The 16,614-nt window shown below is 37.7% G+C and overlaps 1 protein-coding gene across 2 annotated transcripts in view; it reads left to right on the top strand.

Annotated features, from left to right (window-relative positions):
* Positions 1 to 706: 706 nt before the first annotated feature.
* Positions 707 to 16,614, top strand: part of AK7 (adenylate kinase 7) — a 29,811-nt gene continuing 13,903 nt past the window's right edge. The window contains exons 1-11 of one of the 2 annotated variants that reach the window (XM_071426526.1): positions 707 to 848; positions 1,397 to 1,570; positions 2,710 to 2,818; positions 3,627 to 3,721; positions 4,453 to 4,563; positions 9,267 to 9,350; positions 9,907 to 9,995; positions 10,515 to 10,605; positions 13,809 to 13,886; positions 14,621 to 14,770; positions 16,192 to 16,320. In XM_071426526.1, coding sequence (XP_071282627.1) covers positions 771 to 848; positions 1,397 to 1,570; positions 2,710 to 2,818; positions 3,627 to 3,721; positions 4,453 to 4,563; positions 9,267 to 9,350; positions 9,907 to 9,995; positions 10,515 to 10,605; positions 13,809 to 13,886; positions 14,621 to 14,770; positions 16,192 to 16,320 — 1,188 coding nt within the window. In that variant the 5' untranslated portion in view covers positions 707 to 770. Of the gene's footprint in view, positions 849 to 871; positions 1,153 to 1,396; positions 1,571 to 2,709; positions 2,819 to 3,626; positions 3,722 to 4,452; positions 4,564 to 9,266; positions 9,351 to 9,906; positions 9,996 to 10,514; positions 10,606 to 13,808; positions 13,887 to 14,620; positions 14,771 to 16,191; positions 16,321 to 16,614 lie in introns of those variants that run through there. The other variant, XM_071426527.1, reaches the window with a different exon arrangement.

The raw sequence follows: 16,614 nt of genomic DNA, 5'->3' as shown, positions 1-16,614 counted from the left end.
AACTTTGTCATGAAACAGCAAGGCAAGGTATGATATGTGATTGTAAAGGACTTGGAGTGTTAGAAATCAAAGTGGAAAAATGCCAAAGTAATGTTTCATTACTAAATTTTGGGGTTTGTTTGTTTGGGGTTTTTTTGTTTTGGAGGTCTTTAAACTGTCATTTTATGTGCTTATTATAAGCATACTTTCAGGTATTTTGTAGGTGTTAACAGAAGAGACTTGTGCTATTTCTTTAACTGTATTACAGTCGTAGTATAACACAGTGTTAACCCAAAAGTGGGACAGCAATGTCATTCCACCACTTCTGGGTTACTGAGGATGAGCAAAATGCTGTCCCATGCCTGTGCTGGGGCGTTGCTGCCCCTATGGAGGGAACGTCTGCAGCAGAGGAGGGACAATCTCACGTCTCCTTCGGCTGCCAGTGGTTTCCATTGTCCGGAGCGCTGAATAAGCGCTGCTGCTGTAGCCGTTAGTCTGTGAATCGCCTAGACAGCCCCATAGCCTGCCTGCTGGCGGAAAGGCCGGCGGATAACCCAATTACCATCTCTTTTTGTCTCGGCAGTGCCACACGCGCATTGCGCCGTTCCGAGCAAAGTCCCAGACTGAGGGGCCGGGGCTGTCCCGGGCCGGGCCCGGTACCCACAGCGCCTGCGCGCAGCGCGCGACCACCGTGCCGGGGCGGCGCTACGGGCGGCGCGCCCCCAGCGGCGGCCGGGGGAAGTGCGGCCGGCGGCGGTCGCGCGGCAACGGGCCGCGTCCCGGGCTGGGCCATGGAGGAGGAGGCGCCGCGGGGCCGCCGCATCTTCCTCAACCACCTCGACTCCTACTGCGGCCGCAGCATCGGCAAGGTGACCACGGGGAAGGCCCGCAGCTGCTCCCGGCCGCGGCTTCGTCCTGCCCCAGGCGCCTCCGCCCGCGGGGGAGTCGCGGCTGGTGCCCGGGGAGCTCGGCCGGGCGGACCGGAGGGTCAGCTGAGGAGAGGCACCGGAGCAATTAAAGGGATAAAATGGAGTAAAAATGAGGAGTAAAAATAAAGAGTTAGGAACAGGAAGGGGGAATAAAGCCGGTCGGGAGAGTTCAGGCAGCAGCTGATCGCTGTGGAGGGCGATAATGAAGTTCCCTGTGAAGCGCCCCCTGCCCGAGAGGAGCCAGGTGCGGAGCAGGGGCATCCAGGGACTCGCCGGCACCCCCGGCTCTGAGGCGTGGGACACAAGGCGAGCCGAAACATTCCAGCTGAGGCTGAGCGGTCCCTAAGGCTTTCCCCTCAATGGGAAGCTGTTTCTGAAGAGCCGGAGCAGGGCTGGTCAGACGGTGCTGGTGCCTTCTGGACATTACGACAAGCTGTGTAGGGCTCAATAGGTATCTGCGTACAAATTATGTGTCTTGTATATTGCAGTATTTATCCACCTGCGTTGTTGGGGCGACGCTTGAAAGCACAGAAGAAGAAGAGGAGGGAGATGAAAATGAATCCCCTGTTGATCCAACGAGCACAGGGGAAATCTATGAAATAGTGGGTACTCTTTCTAAACCAGAGAGTGCTGATCTACAGTTTGCAAAGGAAACGTATGCAGTAAGTATGAGTCTGATTTCAGATTGCCTTTAGACAACATTAGAAATATCACAGGTCATGTAAAATGACTGGCACTAATGAAATTTCATTCCTGCTGGAAGCTGTATATATCTGCTTTACTCTTTCTGCTTCCTGCATGTGCTCTGGCTGCCTTTCTTCTAGGTCTGACACAGCAAATATAAAAGGAAGGAACTCAGACAGAAAATAGATTATGTCCTCTTCATAACTTTTTGTAAAAAAATCTATATTATTGATCCACAGGTCTGCTTTCTTTTTTTCTCAAAGCTTACACTTCAAGTATCTCTCACCTTCTTTTTCTCTTTTATCACCATTTTGAAGGTAGTGATGCTGGGACTCAAAGTTAGTGTCCTTCTTAACTGTTCACTGAAATCACAGCTTTCATTAGCAGCTAATTGTTCTAAATACCTCCATCTTTGTATAAAAATGTGTATGTCCAGAGTTTAATTAACTAAAGGAGGCTTGCTCCTGTGGATGTGATTGCTTATTGCTTGATTTAGTTTTCTGAAACTAGAAATTGCCTCTGTCTCAAACTGCTTGTTATAAACCGGTTATTATTCTTCTTATTGAAGAATCTCTTCCAACATTTGAAAATTTTGATTCAGATGTCTGTGCAGCTGAACTGTTCAATCAGGAAATTATACCTGGCAGTGTTTAGTTTAAACCCCTGCTTTTGCCCAAAGTGTTTGTTGGACTTGCTCAAGTATTTGATCAAGTAATACAGATAATCTGAAGTTAATAAAAATTACAGGGTGCTATCTTGCAAGGAAAGTGACATTTTTTATGTCTTCTCTATTCTGCCAATGGATAGTTGTTTAAAATACCTGGATAAGTAGTAGATATTTTCAATACTCACAAATGCACTAAAAATATGGATCCTAAAATACCATTAAAAGTCTGTATTTTTGATCTTATGTTAACATGTATTCTAAAGTAGAAATTTCAGCATTTGATTTCCATTTTATCAGCTTTCTTGTATCTGACAGATAAAAGTTTGGTAACGATCTTATGAATAATTCCAACATCCTAGTGTTAGAAAACCACATTCTATCCAGATATTTAACTAGAAGAGGATTTTTTTTTTTTTCTCTAATGACAGAATCTGACTGTTTTTCCCTCAGGTCTCTTCTCGAGAAGAACTCTTAAGCCACTTGCTTGAGTGTGAAATTGTTTTATATAATATCACTGAGGATGCAAGCCAAATTGAGGAAGCAACATGGGCTGCTTCTGGTTAGTATAGCTTTACCTGAACAGAAATTTGGTTTGTATGTAGCCATCAATGTGTAATGAAATTATCATGGATTCACTTTAATATAAAATTGGGTTCCTTGATGGAGAAATGCTGCACAAATTATTTGGATAAATAGCAAGGAACCATGGAATGCACTGCCACGTTCAGAAGGGAGAGAAGCTGACATGGAATGGTCCAACTCTTTAAATGGCACATCTGTGTAGGCAGTAATTTCCCTAAATAACTGTCAACTATCATCTCATCTCTTTGCATTGGGAGGTGGGTAGAAAATTGGCTCCTGTGATATTCAAAGAATGTTTCAATATTTTATATAATTATTTTAAGTTTATTTTTCTTTAAAGTCCAATAAAAAATATTGCTAGCAGCCTTTTGAAAGCTTTCTCCTTATTGTTACACCCAAATTCTAATAGGCAGCTGGAATCCTTTCATGGTGAAAGTGCAATATGATTCTTTATGTGACAGCTAAAATAAATTATGCTTTCCTCTTTATAATATGAACATTTGGACAACAGAATAATTTGCATAACAAAAAATTAATTTTATTGTTTTATATTAAAATAAACTTTGTTTGCTTGCTTTTCTTTCTTCAGTATCTTTTTCTTTCTTTCTCTATTTGTTTTCTTTAATGATTTTTTATTTTTATTTTCTATTAACTCAAAGAGCATTTGCTTAAAAAGGCATCACATAGAGCATTGGTATGAATGTCTTTCCAGAACCTTTATATAAAAGCAAAACTACAGTTTGAATAATACAGTTTAAAATAAAATTCTTGCTTTCATTTAACAGCCCTACATAAGGAAATAGAGACTTTTGCAAAACAAAAGTTATTCATCCTCATTTCAACAATAATGACCTGGGCAAATACCAAACCCTTTGACCCTGTAAGTAATATCAAAACATTAATTTTTTTCAACAGATGTTGCATTTAATGGAAAATATTAATTACATTAAATTATACAATATACTTTGGGTATGTACTTCAATGATATCTGGTAAAGTGAGCAGGTTTTTAGGATTCTTCCACCCTTACCCATTACTCACTGCCAAAATTGCTGGATGAAATTCTCTTTCACAAAAGTTTAGGCATTGGGCTATAATGATACAGAAAGACAAGGAGTTGCTTAGTCAAGAGGCAAGACAAATGCTAACCACAATATGCACTGTCTTTCAGTCATTAAAAAAATCCCATATTCACTGCATATTTAATGAAATACATAATTAAACTGGATACATCTTTATATCAATATATGTAAAGTATTTTCAGGAGCCATGCTGGATGCTTTGTAGTACGCTATTGCAATTCTCAAATTCAGTTTTACACAGATAGAGTTTTTACAACCTTGTGTAATGCTATATATAATAAAAACTAATGTTTTTAAAAATATAAAAAGTAGTTTAAAAACTTTTACTGTGAAATTTGAAATTGAACTAATGACATTTTCAAAATGCTGAACATCAGGCATCAAATTCAGAACCTTGATGAATTTCAAATGAAGACGAAGTTAAAACAGATTTTAAAATACCTTTAAAGAACGTCCTTTAACTATATAGACCTTTAAAAATCATTCTGTTTTAGGAAATGTATATCAGTCACATTTTTTGTTCTTCATAGGAAAATCCTGACGCTCCTTTTAATGAAGAAGATTTTCGCAAAAGAAGGTCTCATCCTGGCTTTGTGGATCACATAAATGCTGAAAAACACATTGCAAAACTCGGGAAAACTGTATGTATAGAACTTTTTTTATAAAAATAAGCTAGTTTGTCTTCTTATTTAGAGCTTTATCATAGTAATGGAATTTATAAACTGTTTGAATAAATTTTAAGAAAATAATATTGTCCTTATAAATATGGATGACACAAATTATTAATAAAATATAGTAGCATGGAGAATTCTATAATGTCCTTTGAAACCTAAGTGTATGCATAATATAAATCTCAATTTCTTTTCTTTTTCTTAGGTAGGGAGTAAATCATGCTCATCTTAAAAAAATACTGTTTCTTTGGTTGTACCAGAGACAATCAAAACTGGGGTCTGTGTGGAAAGATTTGAGAAAGAAAGATTGTAGAGGAATGAGATATTAGTACTGCTCTAAAGAGAAGCAGCATCTTTAAATATCAGCAAGCTATGTTAGTATTACAACTCATTTAAATACTTAGATGTTCTGGCCACGCCTATCATATCCTGGATAGTTTGTGCTCTTGGAGCAGAGGCCTTGTTGACTTTTGCCCCACCCTATAATTTACTTTAAAATCATGGTCATAGAGCTGACACAGAATAGCTAAAATATGTTATCACTTTACATGTTTTTAAATCCCCTCCTTCAGCTTTGCTTGCTTTGGTCTGATTAGGCCATTAATCTTACTGGAGAACAGACTATGCCTCTATTTGTATTTAAGAACTATTATTAAATAAATACCAATAGTGGCTCAGCTTACAATTCAGGAAAATGGAAGCTGTTGTCATTAGTGGTGGAGTAGTGAAGAGATTCAAAGACAACAAAATACACTGATGATGAAGGTGCCATTTGGTCATTCTTTTTCCTATGTTGGGAGTCTCCCATAATCAATATAATTCAATATCCATTTCAGACATTTATCCAGCTAATAACAGAGTTTATTGTGAAAAAAACTTTTCTCTAGTTCGAGCATATATTTGCTGTCTTATATCTTGCTGAGAAAATAGCACTAGAAATTATATTCTGTTCTACTGTGGATCTAATAGTACAGAATACAAGTAAAAATTTGGTTTACAGCTTGAAAAAGCAGTGGTAAATTGTTTTTTCTCTTACTATGCTAACATGGATTTGTAAGACCATGGGATGAGTTTCACACCTGCAATGTTAACAACACGAAAATTTTCAACAACATCTATCAAACCTTGTGTTAACTTCTGCCACCACTTAATACACAGATGAATTATTGACAATTTTTCTGACTAGTCCAAAGCACTGAGTCACTGCATACCAAAAGTATTTATATAATTAGCTTCTAAGTGTTTGCCAGGCTGAACATCTGTTAAGAAGACAGATATGTAGCAGTACATGATAAAGCATCTTAAATATTTTCAATACCACCTGCTGTAACCCTTTCAAAAGGAGCCCCTTTGCTCCAGAACTCCAGTGTCAGCACCAATGGGTATCACTGCCCCTGGATGGCTTCTGTCAGCACTTTGGAACAGGATGGCTCCAAAGCATCTGTTCTTCCCATGGAATCAGCTTTGGCTTCCTGTGATGGCTGAAGACTTCTGGATTACAATCTTTACTCATTCCTAAATTCAGTGGTATCTAGGAAATATGCCACCAGTGAAAGAAATTACAGTGTTGTCGTTCCCTGAAAAGACCTCAGACACTAGAATTCATCAGCCAGCCAGGTAAAAAAGCTCTTGCACCAAGAATAGGTTTTCTAAGCCTTATTGCCTGTTCAGAGTGCAATTTAATGGAAGTTGTTTCTTAAAGCAAGATTTCACCTCTCTGTATTAGTGTACCTCTCACCTATTTTTTATTAAAATTTAGTAACAGTCTGAGAGTTTAAGAGTCTTTGTTTTTTATCCCTAGCAATTTTTTACCTTTACCTTTGTGGCATTCAGGACATTGAGGTTGTGCCACTTTTCTCAGAAGTTGCAATCTCTGGGGTCCTGCCAAATTCAGAATCCTTGGAGAAATATCTGCCTGCCAAAGGCAGAAAAGCCTCTTCATCCCCCATCTCTGTTCTCAGTGACATCACAGTTCCCGAATCCATTTAGACCTGTTTCTCACTTCAAGCAATTTTTAAGGAGCAAGCAAACAAGCCAGAAGAACCGCAGCCCGGAACTGAGGATCTCAGCTAGAAAGTGACACCTAGTGGCTTTAATGAACAGCACACGGGAACGTGACATTCCTTAGCCGGGACTAAATGTGCCGCGAGGAACAGCAACTTCCCTAAGCGTTGCCCTATTTTTAAAATTACCTATAGCCAAGTAACGTCAAGTAGTACCTTCTCAATGGGTGGCTTGTGACACTAAGTAACTATTGTTAGAGGAATTGAACCTGTTTTAGAGGTATGCATTTCAGTGAAATACAGCACTCAGTGCAAAACTATGGTTTGTCTTCACATAAGGCAGGAGTTAGCACAAGGCACATGGAAGAAAATCCTGTGTTACATTCTTTTTAAGGGAAATGAGAAATAGCACCTCCTGTGCATTCAGAAGAGGCAGGTTTTTCCTGCTAGGAGACAGAAATTACTATGTATCTTCTGGGACATGTCTGCAGTCCAAAGCAGCCCTGGGAGTTGCTGCTTTTAGGTGCAAACACTCTCTGTCATGGAATTACCCAAGCAAACTCAGTATGTGTTAAGATCCGAGTAGTAAGAGATACCTCTACCCAAATTAAGATGCAAATGAGACCACAAACTGAAGTCAATTCTACAGATTTTATTTAACAATGAATATGAGGTAGAGAGATAGAAAGAAATAGAAACCAGAGAACAGAGATCAAGCAGAAGACAGTCACCACCCAAGGATCCAGTGGCATCATGTTGGTCCTTCTTCATACTGAGCTTCTCAGTGATGGGGGTCCCAAGATAGTTCAAAACTTTTCCTATTCATACATTTTAGCAAACAAAGGAAATAGTGTTCATTGGCCACAGAGTTCTCTTAATCTATTGGTTAAATTATTCCCTCATTTCTAATGCTAATTAGTCCCAAGCTCAGTCTTTCTCTTCTTTTGAGTTGATGGGTTTCTTGGGTGGGAAGGCCATAAGTTGGTGGTCATGACCTCCCCCTGCCAGAATTCCTGTTTTACCCAGCTGGAGCAGATTTCAGCACACTTGCTGAGCTGGCTTTCCTTATGGCCTGTAAATTCTGCATCTTGTGATCATTATCAGCATTATCATTCTTCTCCCCAAGCTTTGTCAATGTAAGCTTTATAATGTTTTGTAATGCATTGTCTGGGATAACACCACCTTTGTCTTATCTCAAGTTGCTGCTGTGGTGGTTTACCTTACAGTCCAAGTTCCAGGTATCCACAGAGGTGTATTCAGGGGGTTCAGTGATGGTTGGTGGTTGCCATCTGACCCATAACTAGGGGTGATCCTTGTTTGACCACTGATATACATATGAGCATTTGCTTCATGATGCTGTTGGCCACAGTGGGAATTTCTATCCAGATGTGTTAACCCTAGGACATACTAACCAGATCACCCCCTGCCATGCCTGGAGTTAGAGATATTCTGCTGTAGCTCCCTTCTGTGCTCATCCCATGGCAAAGTCCTCCTGTGGCCCTAGCAGTGTTTGAAAAAGGCAGCTGTCCTTACAGTGTGGAAGCTCTTCTGCTATCTGTAATGTCTTCTAATTTTAGTGTTTCTCGTGATTAATAACAAGCTGTTGAATTCAGTTCAGTTGAAGTAGTTTTTATAAAAAAGTTTCACTTTCTAAGTATATAGATAAAGCCAAATAGATACAACACACTGACTTTGCAACTTGTCATCGAGTTACATGGTGCTTTGCTTATATAATCAAAGATTGGCTAAGACCTGCCTTATTTTTCTGTTTCTAAAATATCGTAAAGATGATAACAAAAGATCCATTCCTTCCCCCCCCCCCCCCAAAAAAAAAATGATAGATCCCAAATCTGCACATGTATTCCCACTGTGGTAAAGGCAGGTTCTTTTATATTTTATGATGAAGATATATAATGCCTAGGATATTTATAACATGAGAATTATTTAATAATTTGTTTCATCTTAAAAAAATTTAAATTGACTAATTAAAAAAACTTCTTCAAAAGCTTTTTTCCTTTACAATGATTTAATTTTTTTTCCCCCTGTATAACCATCCTCACCATTGATAGAAACAGTAATATGTATGTCCAAGCAGACAGGCAATTTTATGACATTACACAGATCAGCCAAAAATATGTGGGTTAATCATGATTTGTGGTGAGCAAACCATTTATAGTTCAAAGATTTTTTTTAATAGTGCATCAAAATGAAAGTAAAAGAATTGTAAAATCATTAATCCAGCATTTTCTGCTCCTTTAGACAGCCAAATGCAAATAAAATGCAGTGAAAAAAATAGCTTCCATGAATTTCAGAGTTATTTTTTCTTGAAAATAGGAAGTAGAAGCATGAATTATCCTGTTCACTCAATTGATTTACATAACTTCCAAATTTTATCTCTTAATTTTATTTTAATCTTATAATTTTTGTTCAAATGTAGACAGACCTTTTTTTGGAAGACAGCTGTAGACAGCTTTTCTTGAAGGAAGTAATAATAATATGACTCAGGAAGCTACAGGATATGCAACAATTGAGCTAGTTACAACTTGGAAGTGATACAGTTTGCACACTTTGTGTATTTAGTGTACATGTATTCAAGAGTCATTGTAAACCTGTATCCCAATTGCAGTACCAGATTTTAATGAAAACTTTCTTTCTGATTTCACTTTACAGAACAAAAAAAAGTTTACAACTTATGTTGTTGCCTCAGGACACCAATATGGAGCTGAGGAAGGACTCTTTCACTACTTTTTTAAGGTAGACATCCAACTACATTTGAAGGATCATTTAATTTCTAGGGGCAAATGCACTGGAATTGAATCCATTTTTAGCAGCCTTGGCATCATAAGCTCAATGCTTTCATGAGCAGAACTGTTTATTTGATCCTTTTGGAACATTTTAGCTACAGTGGAAGTGTTTTTCCTTTTTTTTGGCTCTATTTTTTCTTAGATATTTCTCTAGTTTTTGAACAGTATCTCCATATGTACTTTCCGGTGAGAACATGTCTGTCATGTAAATGGAATCCAGGGAAATGTCTTTCTTTTCAACAGTCTCTTTTTTTTTTTTCCTTAGGGTGATTAAAAAGTAATATTTGCCAAGATTAAAGAATAGTCTTAAAAAAAACCCTCTTGCTTTTAGTAGTCTGGCAATCAGTACTTCTCAAGAATGGTCTCCTTTACTGCAGTTCTATTAATTATTCAATAAACTGAACTTTAAATCTTGAATATACAGATTTGCCTAGTAATCAAATGTTCCTTTTTTTAGCTCTAGTTAAAAGTAACCTTTTTTTCTCACTTTATTCTCTGATTTTCAGATGTGTTGGCTTGGTGAGACTCCTGCAATACCTGTTTTTGGAGATGGCAAGAATATTATTCCAACCATTCATATTCGTGATTTAGCAATGTAAGGGGGAAAAAATTCTCTGGGCAATAATTGATACCTAGCTAGATAACAAATCCACTAGAGAGTACTGAGGCTTTTAAATTGGGTGGGTTGGTTTAAGGTCACTTTGGGCCCTTTTAACTGAGTCAAACAGAGCCTTCACTTTCTTTAGAAGTAGATGTGGTTTCTGTAATAATTATCTGACTGTTGCACTATGCTTTGCTTTTAATAAATGACGAGTTATACTCAGTCTAGAGTGATACCAGTTAACTGGCACAGAACTGGGAATGAATTGTGGACTCTACAGCAGACTAAGACAACATCTTTCACAGATAGACCTTTTTATTCTTTTAACTTCCTTCCAAATAAAATGTGTAGCTGTGCTTCTTTATTAAGTGAAATATGTATGAAAATGTCATGCTCTGAAATGTTCTGCAAGAATTTGCAGACTCTTGGTACTGTTTCATGAACTGCATTTAACAAGAAAAGCCCTGGATGCTTCTCCAAGTGCCAGCCTCAGCTGTACTTGCTGTATTTCAGAGTGTTGCAAAATGTAGCAGAACACAAGCCAGACTTTCAGTATGTACTTGGAGTAGATGCATCGATGCACACACTTCAAGAATTAGTTAAGGTAAGAGAGATGATAAAAGCATATTTGAATTTCTTTGGTTTTGTTTTTTTAGTGTATCTGTATGTAAGGTTTTAAAACTATGTGTTTTACCGAAGCAGACATTCCTAGGTCTTCCTGAATTATCCTGAGTAGTAAATTACATGGAAGATTACTTTGAAAACCTCTAAGACTTCTGTCCTTTAAACAAAGCGGTTTACTTGACCTTGCAGAACTAATTTTTGCAGTATTATAATTAACTTTAATAAAAATTTTACCTAAGTAAGTTATGGAAAATTGTTGTGGGATTCACAGAACTGTGATTAGATAATGAGTCTTTACTATGTGTTTCCCTTCATGGTGTGGAAGATATCTTGTTTTTCCAAGAGTTTTGAAATTAACTCTAAAAGTAGCCTGGATGACATTACTAAACAATACACTGTGATAGTGAGAGTCAGCTCATAGGACACTTGCTCATGTAGATTGAGCAAATGTTACATAAGGCCCTTTTGTTGTTGTTGTATCAAAGAGAGTTTAAAGAAACAGGGAGCTCACTAGAAGATGAAACCTGTGCTTTAGTCCAGGGAGCCATCCCAAGGAGAGTGGTTAGTGTCCTTTCATAAGTATGAGGTTGTTTAGAAATGCCAAATAGAGGACAGGGGTAAGTGGACTGTTCTTGGGGACAGGAAGTTGCCAGTGGAGAGGGTGCTACAGAGACTTGTCTTGGCAGGGAGTGTACCAACCCAGGGGAAGACTGGAAAGGTGCATGGGAAAGAAACACCTCCAGAGTTCTAGTTAAAACTAGCTGAATATTAGAAGAGAGTTTGGAACGAGTATCACATATAACTTTTCCATGCTTATCTTCACTGGGTGTCCACTAAGTGACATCATTGAAGCCAGAATGCTGGCTTATTAGATCTGATGCTGTTACAGTCCAGTTTAAACTCAGAAGAGCAAAGAAAACTAAGTCTCTGTGTAAAAAAATGGAAAGAACTTTGAAGGTTCAAAATATATCCCAAAAACGTGATTAAAAGCAAATGAGGTTAGATGTTGGTGGCAAAAATTTGATAAATTTTATTTAATAGTAAAAGAGGCAAAGAGGAAGGGAAGGGGCTAGGTGGAAGCATATCACCTATCTGAGGGTCCCAATGACATCTCGTTGCTCCCCTCCATCTGGACTTCTTCTGGTGGGCCACCACACAGAAGATTACAGAATCCAGTGGGGTTAATGCAGGCTTTGGGCAGGTGGGAACGCCCACGTGTCCCCTTGCAGGGGCCAGTTTGACACTGTCCCTTGCAACACTGTGGGTCTGTTGCATCATGCTGCAGTGCTCTGCTGCGGGGTCTGGGGACCCCTTTGGGGGGGTCTTTGATGGGCCACGATAGCCCTTCTGCTGTGGATTAGCTTTTCTCCAGATGAAGGGCCCCTCAGCTGAACGGTCTGCACTGCGGAGGATGGGCGGTCACTGCCTCTCCCCAGAGGCTTTGTCGCTACACACCCAAAAAGTCTCCTCCCCCCGCCACACCTTTAGGGTCTGTGAGCAGCCTGGCAGCTGATAGCCCTGGGGCTGGGTCACAGCTCAGAAGGTGTTAGGCTTGTGCTCTGTGAATGCATCCCTTTTCCTGCAGCCCTAAATTGTTACTTAAATCTTCATCAGCGAGCAGTCTGGGGCCTCAGTGGAGCCCCAGTGGAGCCCCCACTCAAGGTGTGGTGGTCTTCTCCCGCAGCCTTTGTAAAACAGTTTTTGCTATAACAGGCAAAAGTCCTTCATGAGAATGTTTAAGTCATAAACTATAGTATTTCCATCTTCGACTATGGTCTATATAAATGCTCATGATTTTATGGAACATAGTGTGATTTAAGTCTATTCTAAAGGGCTGTAGGAGTAACAAATTCTGTCTAATGACAAATGATACATGGAGAGTTATCAGTGGCATCTGAAAACCCTTTTAATGCCATTAACCCAATTGTTAATGGAATTAAATACCTCAGGAACCTGAAGTGAAAGTGCTGGTAAAATAAATATCTCCAAGTACATCTGAAGCACTAGGGATTTATTCATATATTTAAGAGCTTTATAAAATTTTCTGTGGTTTTGGGTTGTTTTATTTATTTTTTTAATTGCAGGTACTAAGGAAATGTTACTTAGCAATCAAAAGCTATTCAATACTAACATTAAAGTTAATATATTGTTCTTAGATCTATTTCAATCAGTATCCTGATTTTCAAGGTTTAAATGTATTGTTCTTTGTTGTTCTTCTATTATTTCTAGAGTCCTATATTGTTGTTATTAGATTTCTAAAGTCCATACCTCTTTGATGTATTCTCATGGCTGCTGATCTTCACTGACTCCTTCTTCTGCATGCTGTTCTCTCTCAGGTCAAGGCTCCTCCAAGGCTCTCCCTGACTGGCTATCCCGCCCCCTTTTATCCCAGTCATCTTCATTGGTTACAGGGCTGCAGCCCAATTAAGGACATCACAGCTGCAGCCCATCAAGGGCAACCGGGACCTCTGGGGAAAAGCCTCTATACACATATTCAAATACATTTCCTCTACTATATTTCCCCCTTTTCTTTTACTCAAGTTAACAGTTGTACAGATGTTCAAGTACAATACATACATTTCTTCATGACTCACAGGCCATGTACAACCCCCATATTTTCCCATGACTCACAGGCCATGTACAACCCACATAGCTCCTTGCTCAAAGGCCATACTCTTTCACAGCTCCTTGACCCAAAGGCTATGTTCTGTCGCAGCTCTCAGCTGTGTTAGCTTCTGTTAACTATCACATTGGGGTCACCACTTGTTGTTCTTCTATTATTTCTGGAGTCCCATGACTCCTTCTTCTGCATGCTGTTCTCTCTCAGGTCAGAGCTCCTCCAAGGCTCTCCCTGACTGGCTATCCCACCCCCTTTTATCCCAGTCATCTTCATTGGTTACAGCTGCAGCCCAATTAAGGACATCACAGCTGCAGCCCATCAAGGGCAACCAGGACCTCTGGGGCAAAGCCTCTATACAGATATTCAAATACATTTCCTCTACTATAGTTCTTAGATCTATTTCAAATCAGTATCCTAATTTTCCAGGTACAGTGTAACATAAAATTTACAGCACATCTTTTATCCACAGAAATCCTGTTCATTTTTTTCCTAAGAATCTGATTTCTTAAGTGGTTCTGATGTGGCTTTTTCTTTATTTGTTTCTTTGTTTGTTTTTCTTACAGTGTATCAGTAAAAATATTGGACCAGGAAAAACTGAGAGGGTTCCTAAAGAAAATGCATTCCTGAGCAAAGAGCTAACAGTCAGTAATTTTCTTTCTTTTATTTCTTCAGGAAAGTATTTAAACTTAAAAGTATGATATAATGAAATATATAATTTCTTTTTTTCTTTATTTCACCAGAAAAATTTAGCCCCAAAATGTGCCTAAAAATATTTAAGTGAGTTTAAATTTGGAAAATAAATAAAGTCAAATCTAGCCATCCTAAAACACAGAATTTTGAAGAGTTACAGCCTGATTTAAAAAATATAACACTGGAGCTCTGATGTCACTGTTCCCCTGAGCATATGGGAGCGCTCTAACAAAATCTACACAAAATGATAAAAATTTATAAAAGGTTTATAAGGCAGTGCTACTAAGGCTGATGAACACAGAATACAAAAATTACGTTGTATTCATCTATTTATCTGGAAGAAAGTGTTCATAGGAGAAATAAACAAAATACAACCCAGATAGTTTTAAGATGGCACTTGATAAATTTATAAAAGTGGGGATTCCTTGCAATTACATGAAAACTTTTCATTGTACAGAAAATTGTTTAGTGTTGCTGTTCTAATTTGAGAAGACTCAAATACAATCATACATTGAAAATTAATATTTTTAAAAAGCTTAAATATCTGTTTTGTTTTGTATGTAAACCTTATTTCCCAATGCTTTAATTCTTTCTATTCTCCCCATCCGTTCTAGTCTCTTGCTCCAGCTGTGCTTTTAACATGCATAGCTTAAGTCTGTAAATAAATGTAGCTTTGTTCCCCCAGCAAATGCAACTAGATATGTTGTTTGTGAACCTGCGAATGGAATCTCTTTATCTGAAAGAGAATTTCAACATTAACTGGTTTGCTGAGACAGGACTGGTAGATAACATTGCTCAAGTCGTCATGGAATACAAGCAAGCTCGAGGATTACTGGTAATGCTTTGGTATAGTATTTTAAACTGTTCTTCTCTCTTTATCCCCAATAGAAATGGTTATATAAACACAAGTCTTAAATTAATTAAGTAAAAATAAATAGAAGATGGATATAGATGCAAAATAAGTGAACATAAAAACTTAAAATTAAATTGAAGATTTAAATAAGAGGCTCTTTTTTGCCTCTTTAAATAAGAGGCAAAAGAAAAAAAAAAGACCGAGTTTTATTTCCTTTGTGCCTAAAACTGAAATTCTGTAGATGAAAATCAGCTTAATGATGGAAAGCTGCTATTCTGAAGCTAGTTTCTTTATGCAGTATATGGTACTCTTGGTATATTTTGCCTCAGGAATATAATAAGTGTATCTTTTATTTAAACTTTTTTTATAATAGTCAATAGTTAATAGTTTTGTGTCCTTTATATATTCAGTGAGTGTGGATATTCCAGTGCAATATAGCCTTCCTTTTACCCTGCTCTGTAGTGTAATTTACTGGGCAACTTCACTATTTCCTATGTTAGCTTGATCTTTAGAACTTCTGTATTCAGATGTATAGGTTACTGAAAGGTGCAGAAAAATGCCTGTTTACATCCAAGTATCAATAAAGCTGTTTAGCATGTCTATACCTGGTTCAAACTTTGAATAAGAGTTCAGGGCATGTAAAAAAGATGAAGATACTATTGTTAAAAGTTATTTATTGAAAGTCCTTTCATAGTTCTGAAAGAATTATCAGATCTGTGTTTGGGTTAAACTATTGCATCACAGAACAAATGCATCTAACCAAAAAAAACAGTACATACCAGGTAGCAAGGAGAAGGAAGGCTAGCTAGACTGTCTCTGTCACCACTCTATTGCAGAGTTTGTACTGCTAGATTTATTAAATTAAGATAGGCACTTAATTAGGTATGATTATGAGTTTATTGCATAACATATTTAGAAGTGTACACTGGGATCCTAATTGCACTTATGCATCCTCAGGCTAGGTAGGCTGAAATGAGACATCACTTAAGATTGTGATGAATCTGGAATTTTTGAAGTCAAAATAATAATTTTGATGACAGCAACTCTATCTCAACTGGAAAGTAGAGATATTCCAAAATTCACTGCATTCTATCAGTGGGATTGTGTCATCTCTTTGGATTATTCAAACATTAACTAGCCACAACAAATTGATTTGTATGTCTACTACATAGAAGCATGCTTTTTCTCCAACAGTAAATTACATCATTTAAGTAGCTATGTTACTTGAGACCTATGGGTGATAGAGAAGATATTCAACAAGAAATAAATAAATAAAACAAAAATATCCTTTTAGTTTTAAGTACAATTGCTATTTCCTATTAGTCATATTAAAAATATTGTTGCTTTTACATAAAAGTATCTGTGCTGTTTGAATAATGTTATATCTTTATCCTTTTTTCCAGCCTCTCAAAATTTGCATTCATGGTCCTCCTGGGTCTGGCAAATCTACCATTGCTAAGGAGCTCTGCAAACACTACAAGCTACATTATGTTGGGACAAATGATGTGATTTCTGAAAAAATTGCAGATCTGGTGTGTTACTGTTTTCTAATATTCCTGTTATTTTAATTTCTCAGGTTTTAAGATATGTGGCAGCATTTTAAAATTACTTATAATCCCATTATTTGAGAATGGAAATATCTTTTAACATACTGATCATCTCTGGCAGTTGCACTGAAATCTTTTTAGAGACTGGAAGTTGCTCAGTAACTCACTGTTCATGAATACACATGAAAGGAATTATTTTTTTCTTTTATTACATCTGTGTACAAAGTAAATTTGGTTATGGAATTTCTGAGCCAACTCATATTTCTGTTCTTGTCATCA

Source organism: Agelaius tricolor, unplaced genomic scaffold (genome assembly GCF_023055355.1).
Source record: "Agelaius tricolor isolate 1412-34295 unplaced genomic scaffold, bAgeTri1.0.p SCAF_5, whole genome shotgun sequence".
NCBI classification, from domain to species: Eukaryota; Metazoa; Chordata; class Aves; order Passeriformes; family Icteridae; genus Agelaius; species Agelaius tricolor.
The sequence above is the reverse complement of the archived record's forward strand: the minus strand, read 5'-3'. Positions and strand labels throughout refer to the sequence as shown.